Consider the following 18,401-nt stretch of genomic DNA (forward strand, 5'->3'; position numbering starts at 1 on the left):
CTGCTGTTGGTTGAATGTGCAAGTGCAGAACCAGTGATAGAGGGGAGGGCTGACTGTACTCAGCATCATTCTCTCCTGGGGGCCTTGAATGCCTGTCATCTCCCTGCTCCACTCCCCCATCCCATACTCACATCCCAAAGTGAATCTGTTCAAAGAGCACTTATGTCCAATTGTCCGTATATGATTTTGAAGAAAAAAAGTAAAAAACAAATGCCATAATTCCTGACTGGGAGCTCCCACCCTTGGGGAGATACACATGCATGAATGCATGGTTTCAAGCTGGCTGTGCACTCCGTACCAAGAAAACCGACAAAGTGCTAAGGAAGCCCACAGTAAAGCAGAATGAATTCTCTTTAGGAGTTCGGGAGAAGGGAAACAGGACTGGGCAGGAGCTCCTGAAGGTGGTGAAAGAGGGAGGTGAATGTTCGGGCTGTGGCTGCGGGATAGGCAGGTACAAAGAATGTAGAGGAAGGCCATGGTTTGTGCGGGGACCCAGGGCCCTGGGTGGGTGTGTCTCCTGTGAGAGAAATGATGCGTGAGGCAGGAGGGGCCCCTCACGCCAGGTTTGAAGGTTTGGACTTGAGCTATGGTCTGGAAAGCCAGGAACGGTTTTCAAACAAATGCTATACCTAAGTTTTAGAAAAATATTGCGTCTCACCATTTGGTGGGTAAAAAGGCTGTGGACCCTGCCGGTAGACCACTGCAATAGACCAGGGACTGCCTAATACAGAGGAAATTTCTGCACTAAAGACTAGAAGATGGAACTGTCAGGCTGGGTGACTGGGAGGTAGGGGAGGGGAGGGAGGGAGGGGAGGGAGGGAGGGAGGGAGAAGAAGAAAAAGAAGAATGAGAAGTTGCAGGAAGTGGAGGAGAACAAGAGGAGGGGAGGGGAGGTACGCGCAATAAGCTGGATCGCAGAGGGGACAGGGACTTGTGCTGTAGGTGGCATTGACCCAGCACCTCTGCGAACCTGCCCAAGGCTCCATGAAAACTCCGGGCGAGGAGGCAGTGGGCGCCACAGTCTTCCTGCTGACCCTGCGGTCCTCCCACTCACTCTCTCCAAAGCTCCCGCCCATCCATGTCCGGGAACCGCCGCCCAGGCTCGGGTTCCCGGCCACGCCCTCACTGCCAGCAAATCGCAGCGCAGCGGCGGCGGCAGGCCGCTTGGCCCTTCTACTCCGGAGGCCACCCTCTGACCCAGGGCGGGTCTGCGCACCGCGCACCTGCGCTCGGGTCTCGGAGCCCGGTCCTTGGAGACTCACTTTCGAGCCCCAGACCAAGCGGGCCGGGGGCCCAGGGTACGGCGGGGGCCAGGGCGACCCCAGCCCCGCAGCTCTCCTGCCCGGATACCTCCTGCCGTCGTTCCCCTAGTCCTCTCCTCCTCCTTTCCCAACCCCTGCGTCTGCCTCTGGCCTCCCTTCCTCGCCTCCTCGCCCCCTTCCTCCCTTCCTCTCTCCGCAGGAACTCTAGGCTAGAGGCGGCCGCCGTGGGAACCTGAGGGCTCGGGAGTCCTCCCCGCCCTGGTACCTGGGAGATTCCAGCTGTTGCTGCGGCCGCTGCTATTCCAGCTTGGTGGATGCTTCACGTCCGCTTTGCTTTCGGGCCGGCTTCCGGCGGTGACTCAGAGCACCGGCAGATGGCGCTGCCCTGTGCAATCTCTGACTCTGCACTCCCAGGCTGGACTTCCGGGCGGAGGCTGAGGCTCGCGCGCACCCTCCTGCCGCGGCCTGAGAGCAGAAGGCGTGGCAGGGGAGGCAAGTAACCCGTCCCCTGACGGTGTTTGGGGAAGACTTAGCCAATTGGGGCATTGGCTTGTTTTCCTGGGTTAGTACGCGTGTATGCAAGAGCAGCTTCAGAATCGGAACTCCACTTTGAAAATTAACTAAAAGCAAAACCAGAGGTTAAAGCTTCCTAAAGCCAGTGGTTTCCAAACAGTTTTGGTAGGACGTCCCATCAAAACAATTTTTAAGCATGCGTCTCCACTATCGAATTTACATGTGCTTTATGCTAAATACTAATATATTACGCACGCTATAAAACACGTAAACAAAAAATTTTAAGATAAGAAAAACACTTATTAGAAGTACATTTTTGTGCTTACCAAAATTATTTTAAAATTTAATGAGATCAATGTAATTGAATATATGTTTGCCTGTTTTAATCTTAGTTTAAAGCTTTGAAATACAGTAATTTGAAGACCTGGTTTAAGTTCAGTTTATTTCTAAACTTGGATTGATAGCTATAAGAAAAGGCTTCTCAGGAAATGGGTTGATTTAAAAATGGAATAAAGCCATCATTAGTTGTACTTACTAAACACTGACATTTGATTTTCATCCACATACTAATTATGCAAAGATTTCTGGTTAAAATCTAACTGGTAAAAATCTCTTTATCCTCTTGAAAATCATTTGTTCTTGCAAACCAAAATTTTTAAACTATCATATTTTAAATATTTTTGACAATTTGAAGCCCACCAAATCTTTTCTCTTTCTAAGATTTTAATGAAGTTTAGAAAATTATGTTTCCAAGTTTTTAAGTGCCCAAATATGAAATTGTTAATATCTTTTTAGCAATAAAATCATATAATGGAAAATATCCATATAGATGATCTCAAAATAATCAGTCTACACTCTTTCAAAAGCAGTTGATTTCTCATTCATAGGTAAGATGTACCTTTACCTAAAGGCAATCGACTATTTATTTTGAAGAATACTTGCTAGATTTTCTACTACTAATTAGCCACTTAGGATCACAGAAAAGTTCACCACATTTGGAGCACCAGACTTTAAAAAAAATATGTAAGTAATTAACCTCTTTTTTAAAGTACTTTGGTATGAAATAATAAGCAAGCCTCATTGTTTTTCAAAAGCTATCGATGGTTGCTACACTGCTTATTAAAAAATATTGTAAAAGTTCTACTTTTTAATGTTCTAGGTTGTTGTTTTTAATCACAGTAATACCATCTGGTAGCATGCATCCTTTGCAATACCTTGCCCAGGGCAGACACATGAGGATGCAACTCTCAAGCCTCTGCATTATGAAACAGTGGGTCTAGTGCCTGTGCACAGGTTCAAAGAGCCAAGTTGAAGTTCAAATCCAAGTAACTATCCCTGACCCAAAAGTCTGTGCAGTTCAGCTTCTAGAGGGGAACTGAGAAGGCTAATTAGGAGTCAGAGATAAATGGAGACCCTCCAGTCTAGAGCATCACAGAACAATTCTGACGAGTATCCTTGCCATCTCAGGTTTACACTGGGTCAGAGAGTTCCTACTCTGGAAAAGCTTAAAGGAACCACAGCCCTGACACATCATTAACTAAACATGAATGGGATAAAGATCATATAGGGATTAGTTCTCCTGGTCTCTGACAGATAGTGGCAAAGGGAATATCTTTCCTCTTTACTCCCAGTAATGGAGGGGTGGCCCGTGGTCCCCTTCACTGGACCTACCATATCTCTACCCCTTCTGTTTCAAGGAAAGTAGACTTCTTTCTTCTCTAGGACATGGTTCCATTAGTCATCTCCTGTAACTTTATCTCTTTTACTTCTTTGGAGTCTTTTTATCTCATAAATATACTCAGTCTCTCCCATATTAACACAAACAAATAAACACAACGCCCCACAACTTCCTTACTTCTATACTCTGTAGCTACTGCCCTGCTTTTCCATCCTTCCATTCACAGTCAAGTTTTTTTTGATAGTTTTGTTTTTCCTGGCAACAAAGGAGATTAACAGACCATGATTATTATTCTTTTTTACATCTTTATTGGAGTATAATTGCTTTACAATGGTGTGTTAGTTTCTGCTTTATAACAAAGTGAATCAGTTATACATACACATATGTTCCCATATCTCTTCCCTCTTGCGTCTCCCTCCCTCCTACCCTCCCTATCCCACCCCTCCAGGCGGTCACAAAGCACCGAGCTGATCTCCCTGTGCTATGCGGCTGCTTCCCACTAGCTATCTACCTTACGTTTGGTAGTGTATATATGTCCATGCCTCTCTCTCGCTTTGTTACAGCTTACCCTTCCCCCTCCCCATATCCTCAAGTCCATTCTCTAGTAGGTCTGTGTCTTTATTCCTGTCTTACCCCTAGGTTCTTCATGACATTTTTTTTCTTAAATTCCATATATATGTGTTAGCATACGGTATTTGTCTTTCTTTTTCTGACTTACTTCACTCTGTATGACAGACTCTAGGTCTACCCACCTCATTACAAATAGCTCAATTTCGTTTCTTTTTATGGCTGAGTAATATTCCATTGTATATATGTGCCACATCTTCTTTATCCATTCATCTGATGATGGACACTTAGGATGTTTCCATCTCCTGGCTATTGTAAACAGAGCTGCAATGAACATTTTGGTACATGACAATTTTTGAATTATGGTTTTCTCAGGGTATATGCCCAGTAGTGGGATTGCTGGGTCATATGGTAGTTCTATTTGTAGTTTTTTAAAGAACCTCCATACTGTTCTCCAACAGCGGCTGTATCAATTTATATTCCGAACAACAGTGCAAGAGGGTTCCCTTTTCTCCACACCCTCTCCAGCATTTACTGTTTCTAGATTTTTTGATGATGGCCATTCTGACTGGGGTGAGAGGATATCTCATTGTAGTTTTGACTTGCATTTCTCTAATGATTAATGATGTTGAGCATTCTTTCATGTGTTTGTTGGCAGTCTATATATCTTCTTTGGAGAAATGTCTATTTAGGTCTTCTGCCCATTTCTGGATTGGGTTGTTTGTTTTTTTGTTATTTAGCTGCATGAGCTGCTTGTAAATTTTGGAGATTAATCCTTTTTCAGTTGCTTCATTTGCAAATATTTTCTCCCATTCTGAGGGTTGTCTTTTGGTCCTGTTTATGGTTTCCTTTGCTGTGCAAAAGCATTGAAGTTTCATTAGGTCCCATTTGTTTATTTTTGTTTTTATTTCCATTTCTCTAGGAGGTGGGTCAAAAAGGATCTTGCTGTGATTTATGTCACAGAGTGTTCTGCCTATGTTTTCCTCTAAGAGTTTGATAGTTTCTGGCCTTACATTTAGGTCTTTAATCCATTTTGAGCCTATTTTTGTGTATGGTGTTAGGGAGTGATCTAATCTTATACTTTTACATGTACCTGTCCAGTTTTCCCAGCACCACTTATTGAAGAGGCTGTCCTTTCTCCACTGTACATTCCTGCCTCCTTTATCAAAGATAAGGTGACCATATGTGCGTGGGTTTATCTCTGGGCTTTCTATCCTGTTCCATTGATCTATATTTCTGTTTTTGTGCCAGTACCATACTGTCTTGATTACTGTAGCTTTGTAGTATAGTCTGAAGTCAGGGAGCCTGATTCCTCCAGCTCCATTTTTCATTCTCAATATTGCTTTGGCTATACGGGGGCTTTTGTGTTTCCATACAAATTGTGAAATTTTTTGTTCTAGTTCTGTGAAAAATGACAGTGGTAGTTTGATAGGGATTGCATTGAATCTGTAGATTGCCTTGGGTAGTAGAGTCATTTTCACAATGTTGATTCTTCCAATCCAAGAACATGGTATATCTCTCCATCTATTTGTATCATCTTTAATTTCTTTCATCAGTGTCTTATAATTTTCTGCATACAGGTCTTTTGTCTCCTTAGGTAGGTTTATTCCTAGATATTTTATTCTTTTTGTTGCAATGGTAAATGGGAGTGTTTCCTTCATTTCACTTTCAGATTTTTCATCATTAGTGTATAGGAATGCCAGAGAGTTCTGTGCATTAATTTTGTATCCTGCTACTTTACCAGATTCACTGATTAGCTCTAGGAGTTTTCTGGTAGCATCTTTAGGATTGTCTATGTATAGTATCATGTCATCTGCAAACAGTGACAGCTTTACTTCTTCTTTTCCGATTTGGATTCCTTTTATTTCCTTTTCTTCTCTGATTGCTGTGGCTAAAACTTCCAAAACTATGTTGAATAAGAGTGGTGAGAGTGGGCAACCTTGTCTGTTTCCTGATCTTAGTGGAAATGCTTTCAGTTTTTCACCATTGAGGACGATGTTAGCTGTGGGTTTGTCATATATGGCCTTTATTATGTTGAGGAAAGTTCCCTCTATGCCTACTTTCTGGAAGGTTTTTATCATAAATGGGTGTTGAATTTTGTCAAAAGCTTTCTCTGCATCTATTGAGATGATCATATGGCTTTTCTCCTTCAATTTGTTAATATGGTGTATCACGTTGATTGATTTGCGTATATTGAAGAATCCTTGCATTCCTGGAATAAACCCCACTTGATCATGGTGTATGATCCATTTAATGTGCTGTTGCATTCTGTTTGCTAGTATTTTGTTGAGGATTTTTGCATCTATGTTCATCAGTGATATTGGCCTGTAGTTTTCTTCCTTTGTGACATCCTTGTCTGGTTTTGGTATCAGGGTGATGGTGGCCTCGTAGAATGAGTTTGGGAGTGTTCCTCCCTCTGCTATATTTTGGAAGAGTTTGAGAAGGATAGGTGTTAGCTCTTCTCTAAATGTTTGGTAGAATTCACCTGTGAAGCCATCTGGTCCTGGGCTTTTGTTTGTTGGAAGAGTTTTAATCACAGTTTCAATTTCAGTGCTTGTGATTGGTCTGTTCATATTTTCTATTTCTTCCTGATTCAGTCTTGGCAAGTTGTGCATATCTAAGAATTTGTCCATTTCTTCCAGGTTGTCCATTTTATTGGTATAGAGTTGCTTGTAGTAATCTTTCATAATCTTTTTTTATTTCTGCAGTGTCAGTTGTTACTTCTCCTTTTTCATTTCTAATTCTATTGATTTGAGTCTTCTCCCTTTTTTTCTTGATGAGCTGGCTAATGGTTTATCAGTTTTGTTTATCTCTCAAAGAACCAGCTTTTAGTCTTATTGATCTTTGCTATCATTTCCTTCATTTCTTTTTCATTTATTTCTGATCTGATTTTTATGATTTCTTTCCTTCTGCTAACTTTGGGGTTTTTTTGTTCTTCCTCTAATTGCTTTAGGTGTAAGGTTAGGTTGTTTATTTGAGATGTTTCCTGTTTGTTAAGGTAGGATTGTATTGCTATAAACTTCCCTCTTAGAACTGCTTTTGCTGCATCCCATAGATTTTGGGTCGTCGTGTCTCCATTGTCATTTGTTTCTAGGTATTTTTTGATTTCCTCTTTGATTTCTTCAGTGATCACTTCGTTATTAAGTAGTGTGTTGTTTAGCCTCCATGTGTTTGTAGTTTTTACAGATCTTTTCCTGTAATTGATATCTAGTCTCATAGCGTTTTGGTCAGAAAAGATACTTGATACAATTTCAATTTTCTTAAATTTACCAAGGCTTGATTTGTGACCCAAGATATGATCTATCCTGGAGACTGTTCCATGAACACTTGAGAAGAATGTGTATTCTGTTGTTTTTGGATGGAATGTCCTATAAATATCAGTTAAGTCCATCTTATTTAATGTATCATTTAAAGCTTGTGTTTCCTTATTTATTTTCATTTTGGATGATCTGTCCATTGGTGAAAGTGGGGTGTTAAAGTCCCATACTATGAATGTGTTACTGTCGATTTCCCCTTTTATGGCTGTTAGTATTTGCCTTATGTATTGAGGTGCTTCCTGTGTTGGGTGCATAAATATTTGCAATTGTTATATCTTCTTCTTGGATTGATCCCTTGATCATTATGTAGTGTCCTTCTTTGTCTCTTCTAATAGTCTTTATTTTAAAGTCTGTTTTGTCTGATATGAGAATTGCTACTCCAGCTTTCTTTTGGTTTCCATTTGCATGAAATATCTTTTTCCATCCCCTTACTTTCAGTCTGTATGTGTCTCTAGGTCTGAAGAGGGTCTCTTGTAGACAGCAAATATATGGGTCTTGTTTTTGTATCCATTCAGCCAATCTGTGTCTTTTGGTGGGAGCATTTAGTCCATTTACATTTAAGGTAATTATCGATATGTATGTTCCTATTCCCATTTTCTTAATTGTTTTGGGTTCGTTATTGTAGGTCTTTTCCTTCTCTTGTGTTTCTTGCCTAGAGAAGTTCCTTTAGCAGTTGTTGTAAAGCTGGTTTGGTGGTGCTGAACTCTCTCAGCTTTTGCTTGTCTGTAAAGGTTTTAATTTCTCCATCAAATCTGAATGAGATCCTTGCTGGGTAGAGTAATCTTGGTTGCAGGTTTTTCTCCTTCATCACTTTAAATATGTCCTGCCAGTCCCTTCTGGCTTGCAGAGTTTCTGCTGAAAGATCAGCAGTTAACCTTATGGGGATTCCCTTGTGTGTTATTTGTTGTTTTTCCCTTGCTGCTTTTAATATGTTTTCTTTGTATTTAATTTTTGACAGTTGGATTAATATGTATCTTGGCGTATTTCTCCTTGGATTTATCCTGTATGGGACTCTCTGTGCTTCCTGGACTTGATTAACTATTTCCTTTCCCATATTAGGGAAGTTTTCAACTATAATCTCTTCAAATCTCTTCAAATCTCTCAGTCCCTTTCTTTTTCTCTTCTTCTTCTGGGACCCCTATAATTCGAATGTTGGTGCATTTAGTGTTGTCCCAGAGGTCTCTGAGACTGTCCTCAGTTCTTTTCATTCTTTTTTCTTTATTCTGCTCTGCAGTGGTTATTTCCACTATTTTATCTTCCAGGTCACTTATCCGTTCTTCTGCCTCAGTTATTCTGCTATTGATCCCATCTAGGGTATTTTTAATTTCATTTATTGTGTTGTTCATCATTGTTTGTTTCATCTTTAGTTCTTCTAGGTCCTTGTTAAATGTTTCTTGCATTTTGTCTATTCTATTTCCAAGATTTTGGATCATCTTTACTATCATTATTCTGAATTCTTTTTAAGGTAGACTGCCTATTTCCTCTTCATTTGTTAGGTCTGGTGGGTTTTTATCTTGCTCCTTCATCTGCTGTGTGTTTTTCTGTCTTCTCATTTTGCTTATCTTACTGTGTTTGGGGTCTCCTTTTTGCAGGCTGCAGGTTCGTAATTCCCATTGTTTTTGGTGTCTGTCCCCAGTGGCTAAGGTTGGTTCAGTGGGTTGTGTAGGCTTCCTGGTGGAGGGGACTAGTGCCTGTGTTCTGGTGGATGAGGCTGGATCTTGTCTTTCTGGTGGGAAGGTCCACGTCTGGTGGTGTGTTTTGGGGTGTCTGTGGACTTATTATGATTTTAGGCAGCCTCTCTGCTAATGGGTGTGGTTGTGTTCCTGTCTTGCTAGTTGTTTGGCATAGGATGTCCAGCACTGTAGCTTGCTGGTCGTTGAGTGAAGCTGGGTGCTGGTGTTGAGATGGAGATCTCTGGGAGATTTTCGCCGTTTGATATTATGTGGAGCTGGGAGGTCTCTTGTGGACCAGTGTCCTGAAGTTGGCTCTCCCACCTCAGAGGCACAGCACTGACTCCTGGCTGCAGCTCCAAGAGCCTTTCAGCCACATGGCTCAGAATAAAAGGGAGAAAAAGTAGAAAGAAAGAATTAGTAGAAGTAGAAAGAAAGAAAGAAGGGAGGGAGGGAGGAAGGAAGGAAGGAGGGAAGGAAAAAAGAAAGAAAGAAGATAAAGTAAAATAAAGTAAGATAAAATATAATAAAGTTATTAAAATAAAAAAATAATTATTAAGAGGAAAAGAAAAAAAAATGAAAAACGGACTGATAGAACCCTAGGACAAATGGTGGAAGCAAAGCTATACAGACAAAATCTCACACAGAAGCATACACATACACACTCACAAAAAGAGGAAAAGGGGAAAAAATCATAGATCTTGCTCCCAAAGTCCACCTCCTCAATTTGGGATGATTTGTTGTCTAGTCATGTATTCCACAGATGCAGGTACATCAAGTTGATTGTGGAGCTTTAATCCGCTGCTCCTGAGGCTGCTGGGAGAGATTTCCCTTTCTCTTCTTTGTTCTCACAGCTCCCGGGGCTCAGCTTTGGATTTGGCCCGCCTCTTCGTGTAGGTCGCCGGAGGGCGTCTGTTCTTCGCTCAGCCAGGACGGCGTTAAAGGAGCCGCTGATTCGGGGGCTCTGGCTCACTCAGGCCGCGGGGAGGGAGGGGCACGGCGTGCGGGGCGGGCCTGCGGCGGTAGAGGCCGGCGTGACGTTGCAGCAGACTGAGGCGCGCCGTGCGTTCTCCCGGGGAAGTTGTCCCTGGATTCCGGGAACCCGGCAGTGGCGGGCTGCACAGGCTTCCGGGAGGGGGCTGTGGATAGTGACCTGTGCTCGCACACAGGCTTCTTGGCGGCGGCAGCAGCAGCCTTAGCGTCTCATGCCCGTCTCTGGGGTCCGCGCTTTTAGCCGCGGCTCGCGCCCCTCTCTGGAGCTCCTTTAAGCAGCGCTTTTAATCCCCTCTCCTCGCACACCAGGAAACAAAGAGGTAAGAAAAAGTCTCTTGCCTCTTCGGCAGCTCCAGACTTTTCCCCGGACTCCCTCCCGGCCAGCCGTGGTGCACTAACGCCCTTCAGGCTGTGTTCACGCCGCCAACCCCAGTCCTCTCCCTGCGCTCCGACCTAAGCCCAAGCCTCAGTTCCCAGCCCCGCCCGCCCCGGCGGGTGAGCAGACAAGCCTCTCGGCCTGGTGAGTGCCGGTCGGCCCTGATCCTCTGTGCGGGAATCTCTCCGCTTTTCCCTCCGCATCCCTGTAACTGTGCTCTCCTCTGCGGCTCCGAAGCTCCCCCCTCCGCCACCCGCAGTCCACCCGCGAAGGGGCTCCTAGTGTGTGGAAACGGCTCCCTCCCACTGGTGCAGGTCCCGTCCCTATCCTTTTGTCTCTGTTTATTCTTTTTTCTTTTGCCCTACCCAGGTACGTGGGGGGTTTCTTGCCTTTTGGGAGGTCTGAGGTCTTCTGCCAGCGTTCAGTAGGTGTTCTGTAGGAGTTGTTCCACATGTAGATGTATTTCTGGTGTATCTGTGGGGAGGAAGGTGATCTCCGCGTCTTACTCTTCCGCCATCTTCCCGGAAGCTCTCAACAGACCGTGATTATTATCTATTGTTCTAAGGTCTATTAATCTTCTAAAAAGATAGGCTATATACATTTGCACTAAGGGAGGAAAACAAATATCATCAGCAAATACTTTAAGCCTCATTATTGAAAAAGCCTGATACTCATGTGCACACACAGGTACATGTGTCTCCAAGATGACTGCAGTTTATTTTGCAATCATTCCTTGCACTAACATCCACTTTGAGTCCGTTTCTCCCACCAGTTTGTAAGCTCCATGACTCCAAGAGACTGGAGACCAGGGTCTGTTTTTGTTCAGAAGTGTAGTCTTCCAGTAACAATAATTCTCACGAAGAAACAAAGAGCACCAGTAAGAGTAGCTACGTAGGTAAATATGTATAAAAGACAGCATAAGTTTATCCTTGTTAGTAACTTTTCCTTCTATGTGATTTAAAAGATAGCTGCATAAAGCAATAATTATGAAACTGTTCATGGGCTTATAATTCATAAAGGTGCATACTTGTAGGACAATAATAACATGAGGAAAAGGAGTGATACTGAAATAGAAAAAAAATTGGAGAAAATAAAATACAATAAATCCTTGGGAAAAAAAAAGTGTAGTCTTCATGCCCCGAATATCAACTGATACAGTGTAGACGCTCAGCAAACATTTTTTAAATGAATGACTGCCTGAATGCATCTTACTAACCTGCAGTTTCTAGTATCATCCTTTTTTCCTCTTTTGTTTGTTTGAAAAATACTGTGTTTAATATTTTCTGATTGTCAGCCTCTGACACACAGTTACTCTGGTCTTCCTTTATCTTGGCTTGGTTTCCATGCTCCCCGTTCACTTGTTACCTACTTTTCTTATGAGTCCACATGATACATAACACTTAAGGACTTTTAATTTAGTAGAACACAGACACAGGGGATTTCTTTCATTGTTACTTAATGTGAGGTATTATGGATAGAGGCAAAATGTTTTATAATGATATGGTAAATTGTTATATATATTACAATTTCCTATCTTTGGAGCTAAAGCATAGAATCATTTTTTTTTATTCTATGATACCAAACCAAGATTTGATGCAGAAAATACATTTTCTAGTATTATACTTATACTAGTTTATACACCATTTATGTTGGATCCATGTCAGATCATATCTTTCACTTAGTAGATTAAAATGGAAAAAGCAGCCTAGAATGATAGACTCAATCTCTAAAATTAGAATAACAGTTGATGAGACTACCAATGAGCCATTGCGTAAGAGCATTTTTAATAGAAATTAGAAAAACACAGCCAATTTTATGGAGATAAAGTTTTACTAAGGATATCTTCCTATAACTGACAATACACATTTATATAAATTGGAAATCTAGTCTTCTAGCTTATGATTTTTAAAAGCAAGGATGTTAATGTGACAACTTTCACACGTAATAATTCTTTCCAATAAAATTTTTATTTTGGAATAATTTTAAATTCACAGGAAAGTTACAAAGATAAAACAGGGAATTCCCATATACTTCTGACACAGTTTCCTGTAATGCTAACTTCTAATATTACAGTGGAACATTTTTTTAAAACTAAGAAGCCAACATTGGTACATTACTATTAACTAAACTCCAGATTTCATTGGATTTCACTAGTTTTTCCATTAATGTCAACATAAGTATTTTTAAAATAGCAGAAAAGGGGGATTTAATTTTACAGTGGTAATTTATGAACCATCAGAGTAATAGTCTTGAGAAAATTCTTGTTTATCAATATATCACCTCTATAAAGATTTTTTTCTTCACTAAATGATGCATGTGAAAATAAGTGACAATGAAAATAGTGACCAGGTAGTTCAAGCATTTTAAGGCATTCAATTGAATAACCGAATTTCTGAAATGTAAATAAAAGTCACATTAAGATAAAATGTGTTAAACCTAAATGTCCATAGACAGATGAATGAATAAAGAAGATGTGGCATATGTATACAATGGAATATTACTCAGCCATAAAAAGGAACAAAATTGAATTATTTGTAATGAGGTGGATGGACCTAGTATCTGTCATACAGAGTGAAGTAAGTCGGAAAGAGAAAAATACCGTATGCTAACACATATATATGGAATCTAAAAGACGTACTGATGAACCTAGTGACAGGGCAGGAATAAAGACGCAAACGTACAAAACGGACTTGAGGACACAGGTGGGGAAAGGGAAGCTGGGACGAAGTGAGGGAGTAGCATTTACATACATACACTACCAAATGTAAAATGGATAGCTAGTGGGAAGCAGCCGCATAGCACAGGGAGCTCAGCTCAATGCTTTGTGACAACCTAGAGGGGTGGGAGGGAGACGCAAGAGGGAGGGGATATGGGGTTATATGTATACATATAGCTGATTCACTTTGTTATACAGCAGAAACTAACACAACACTGTAAAGCATTAATACTCCAATAAAGATGTAAAAAATAATAAAACTGAATGTCAGCAAAAAAAAAAAAGTTAAAAAAGTTAAATTTGCCATTCTCTCTAGCTATATAGGCATGATAGGATAACTAGAATATATTATTTCAAGATAATTTTGCTAATATTTATATGTTAAAAAGAGGCTATAAACTGGTTTTTATTATAATTGTGTTTTTCCATCATATGTGTATTTTTCACACTGTAAGATGCTCTTGTTTGATGAGAGAGATGCAGGGTTTAAGGGGAGCAGAATCTCCCGTAAAACAGAATGCTATTGGTTTTGTTGTGCCTGATGAAGAAGAGGAATGGGTGGTCTGCATTGAATTCAACGGAGGGGAGTTTAATTCGAAAACTCACCTCACTCCCAGTACCAGCTGCGGCCTCTGTACCTTGTTCATTTATTTCCACAAAAGACTTATGGAAAACATTGGACAGAAATAGGTTTCTCTCCATAGACATTCCTGAGAAATCTGCTTTGCTCTGGCTAAAGGCATCGCTCATCCCCATACTGCTCAGGGTTGACTTGAGATCATAAGTCTCTTCCAGCTTGAACTTGGGAAGATGCAGCTGCACGTCACACACCTCCATCATGTCAGCGCTAGTCCACTCACTCAACTTCTCATAGGTGATGGCTTTTTCCAGCTACAGTTTGGAGCCAAGGAAGAAAGAGTCAGTAATTTCAGAGTGGAGTGAGAACTATTCGTTGAGTGAGACCTTTAGATATTATATAAATGAATTATAGTCACTCCTATTACCAAAGGTAACAAAACACACACATTTGGAAATTCTTTGTTTATAATGAGATCCTCCACACATCCTTGACATAATCATTTTGCAGATTAATAGTTCTCAGGATATAGGTTTTCTAGATTAGACCTTGATCCGAAATGGAAGTACTTCTATGATAATATGCAAGACATCAACTACACATGCAAATACATCAATATAAATATACACTTAGGTGTTGTCAACACAAAAGCATATACTCTAGGACATGTTGTATGCCAGGGCACAAAAAAAACTTTAGTTTTATTAACATAGTAAACAATTCCTTGAAAACAAAATCTGAGGTAAAATGTCTATATAATCACGCCAATATGAAACTAGTAACTGTAAACTACGAAAAAATAAGGAAAGAAAAGCAAAGAAAGGAAAATCCTCCAATCTTAAGAGTAATGACTTTTTTTTTTTCTTAATCTTTTGGCCTCGCTGCTTGGCATGTGGGATCTTAGCTCCCCAATCAGGGATCAAACCCACGCTGTCTGCACTGGAAGTGCAGAGTCTTAACCACTGGACCACCAGGGAAGTCCCAAGAGTAATGATATTTTAAATAGTGTTTTGAGGGTGCTTTTTCTCTTCTTTATATTTAAAATTTTTTAAATAATAAATATATATTATATACACATATGCGTACATATATATGATAAACAATGTTTGATTTTTTAAATAACATGTTTGTTTCAAAGCACATGCTTTTGCTACTTTAAGAATTTTCTAGATCCAAGTATTGCTATCAGTGACATATTTGTAAATTATGTGCAGTAAGTGACAATATCTTCAGGTCAGGAACCTGCACTTTTAAAAAGAAAGGCTTATCTTTTAAGGGTGTAACTCTAATGGTTTAGTATTCACACTTGGTCTTATTTCTACTATCCTCTCCAGTTTCACAAATTTTATGACACTATTTAGAAATCTTTCTACACACTAGTAGGGTGGTGGAAACCTAAAGAATCTGGCACACAAGAAATTAGGCACAGTGTAAAGAACGACAGAACACTTATTGCATGAGAAGCTAGTGTTCAGTTTAGACATGCAAATTGCTCAGAAATGTGGTCAGACCAAAGTCAGGCTTAAGAGAAGTTTAACAGATGAACAACTTAAATAATACTTGAAGATGCACTGATACAGACTATATCTCCTGAAGAGTGTTAACTTGATAAAAAATGTTTTTTAAAAATGTTTTAGGGGCTTCCCTGGTGGCGCAGTGGTTGAGAGTCTGCCTGCCGATGCAGGGGATGCGGATTCGTGCCCCAGTCCGGGAAAATCCCACATGCCGCGGAGCGGCTGGGCCCGTGAGCCATGGCCGCTGAGCCTGCGCGTCTGGAGCCTGTGCTCCGCAGCGGGAGAGGCCACAACAGTGAGAGGCCCGCGTACCGCAAAAAAAAAAAAAAAAAAAAAATGTAATCCATTTAATGTTTTTAAACATATGTCTAAGGCTAGATTAATGCAAGTGATTAAAAAATTAATTAGGTAAGTCCTGTCGGAAGGAGAAGAAAGACCTATATTGACTGAAAGGTTGTTATGATCAATCCACACAGCTTTGTGGCTGACAATAAATATCTCTATCTGTTGTTTGTGTGGTTGTTTGTGTGACTCCCCTATGCTAAAGATGTCTATAGATTACTTAACCTTCCTGAGGGATAGTAATATCAACCTGACAAAGTTTTGTAAAGCTTAAATGATGTAAAAATACAGTACCTAGGGCTCAAGGTACGTTGGTTGCCTTCCTCTGCAGAAATTAAAGAACTGGGAGATCATGTCTTTATGTTTTTCCCCGGAGGGATAAACACTAGAACCCTCTTCGTGTCAGACAGACTGATGTCTTTTTTTAAAGTTTTTCTCCATACAAATAAATGTATATGCAAAACAGACACAGACTCACAGATATAGGAAATAAACTTGTTACCAAAGGGGAGAGGAAAGAAGGTAGGGATGAATAGCCTGATCCCTTTACCTGGTCCAGCCCACTGATGTCTTCCGGCAGTAGTACGAGTAGGCTGAGGTCACGGTTCTCATAGAAGAGTTGAAGGCCTATGGCTTGTGGCTTTTCTATGTAAAATACTTGAAGTTTTTCTTTCATGGACATCATTTGCACTGGTTTGCTTGTAGTCTGTAGAATATACGTAGCAAAATCAGTGGGGAGGTGTTCTACCAAATCCTTAATTCTTTAGCATCATTGGTTCCCAGTAGTCTGGGACACTGGCAAAGCTAGTGATCCTCCGCTAAATGCTGAATAAAATTATTCAAACCTTGTTTTCTGGAAATATGTGTTCTACTGGAGAACATCATCGATAAATGATGTGGGAGTTTCTTCCTCTGACATTGTTACGGCATCCTCTATAAATCATGGCAAGCTGGATTCTACCAAACACTTAAAAGAGTCTTGTGCAAACTCTGTAAATGCCAATGATTCCGAAACTGAGTAAGGTGCATTTCACACACAAACATTTGTGGTTTTTGTTTTTGTGTGAGGGTATTTTAGTATCATAAAACCAAAATTCACTAAGAGAATGAAAAGACAAGCAATAAACTAGGAGATGAGAGTTTCAAAACACATAATTGATAAAGGACTGGTATCCAAAATTTGAAAAGAACTCTTAAAACTCAACAATTATAAGGCAAAGAACCCAATTTTAAAAACAGGCGAAAGATCTGAACTGATACCTCACCAAAGGCAGACCTACAGCATATGAAAAGATGTTCAATCTTATGTCCTTAGGGAATTGCAAATTAAAACAGTGAAGATACCACTACTACAGATCTAATAGAATGGCTAAATGTTCAAAACACTGATAACATAAACTTCTAGCGAGGGTGGAACTGACATTCTCTGCCAGTGAGAATGCAAAGTGGAAGCCGTATTGGATGACAGTACGGTGGTTTCTTACAAAGCTACATACAGTCTTACCATGTGATCCAGCAACTGTGCTCCTGGGTAATTACCAAAATGAGTTAAAAACGTGTCCACACAAAATCTTGCATGCAAATGTTTATAGCAGTTTTAATCATAATTGCTAAAAACTGGAAGCAACCAAAATGCCCGTCAGTAAGGTGAATGGATAAACAAACTGCTACATCCATACAATGGAATAGTATTCTGCAACAAAGTGAAATGATCTATCAAGCCATAAAAAAGGCATGGAGGAACTTTAAATACGTATCGCTAAGTGGAAGAAGACGGTCTGAAAAGGCTACATACTATGCAATTCTGATTCTACGGCATTCTGAAAAGGGCAAAACTCTGGAGACCGTAAAGAGATCCGTGGTTGCCAGGGATTTAGAGGGAGGGATGAATGTTTGGAGCACAGGGCATTTTTAGGACAATGAAAGTATTCCGTGTGATACTGTAATGGTAGATACATGACATTATGAATTTTTAGTAAAGCCAATGGTGGAACAAAAGCAAAACCCTGCAATTCAGACATTGTAGACATATGTTATTTATCCACTCTATGTGGAGCTAAATGTCCATCACAAGATCCTACTGTTCTGCTAAGGTCGTGGCCATGTGAGCAGGGCTGTTCGTTCAGGATACTCTGTGATACCGTGATTGTCTCAACGATAAGCATATGAATGGCACCAGCCGGAGTCCTCTTTGGGAGCTTTCTGTCAGAGCTAGCAGCCAGGACTTCGTCTATGTAGTAGGGTTGTGAAGCTAGAATATGGGGCTGTCATATTCCCTGGTCATATGGATAAATTCCATCTTTAGAATTAGAGAATGAAGGCAAAAAGGAGGGGTCAGGGGTGGGGCAGAGAAAATGGATTATGTTTGAGATTCAAAGATCCCACTCCCAGACTTCCCAGTTCCTCTTAGTTGCATAAGCTAATGCTAACACAATGCCCATTTTACTGGAGCTAGTTTGGAATGCTTTTCTATCACTTGCATCTGAAAATTCCTGGTGAATATATTAAGCCAAGTAACTATCCAGCACATTTCCAGTTAGCCTATTGCATTATATGTTCAGTTCCTTCCCCATCTTTACCCCACTGAAAACCGCCTATTGCACATAACCATATGGTTACAGCAGTAGGTCCTCAGCAGCACTGTTTATGTGAGGTGATCCACCCCAGGACCTAAATATGTTAACAATCTTTGGCCAATCTGTTCCTTTCCTAGGAATTTGGAATGAGACCTATCAGACTGGTCTGTAGAATGGAAGAGATGTGGGTAGCCATGTTCTGCCTTTGTGGACTGGGCCGCAGAGGAAGTTAGACTTCAGTCTGAGAGAAGAATAATGGGAGAAACAGAGTTGGAAAGATAGAGAATGAATCCTGACAAC

At 40.7% G+C, this 18,401-nt stretch overlaps 1 protein-coding gene across 1 annotated transcript in view; it reads right to left on the reverse strand.

Annotated features, from left to right (window-relative positions):
* The window catches only part of LOC137204217 (uncharacterized), a 46,288-nt gene that overhangs the window by 14,274 nt on the left and 13,613 nt on the right, over positions 1–18,401 (reverse strand). Inside the window, exons 7-10 of the mRNA XM_067701455.1 lie at positions 16,076–16,231; positions 13,581–13,983; positions 1,586–1,727; positions 961–1,338 (exon numbers count right to left, since the gene is read on the reverse strand). Coding sequence (XP_067557556.1) covers positions 961–1,338; positions 1,586–1,727; positions 13,581–13,983; positions 16,076–16,231 — 1,079 coding nt within the window. The remainder of the gene's footprint in view (positions 1–960; positions 1,339–1,585; positions 1,728–13,580; positions 13,984–16,075; positions 16,232–18,401) is intronic.

Source organism: Pseudorca crassidens, chromosome 12 (assembly GCF_039906515.1).
Source record: "Pseudorca crassidens isolate mPseCra1 chromosome 12, mPseCra1.hap1, whole genome shotgun sequence".
Lineage (NCBI taxonomy): Eukaryota > Metazoa > Chordata > Mammalia > Artiodactyla > Delphinidae > Pseudorca > Pseudorca crassidens.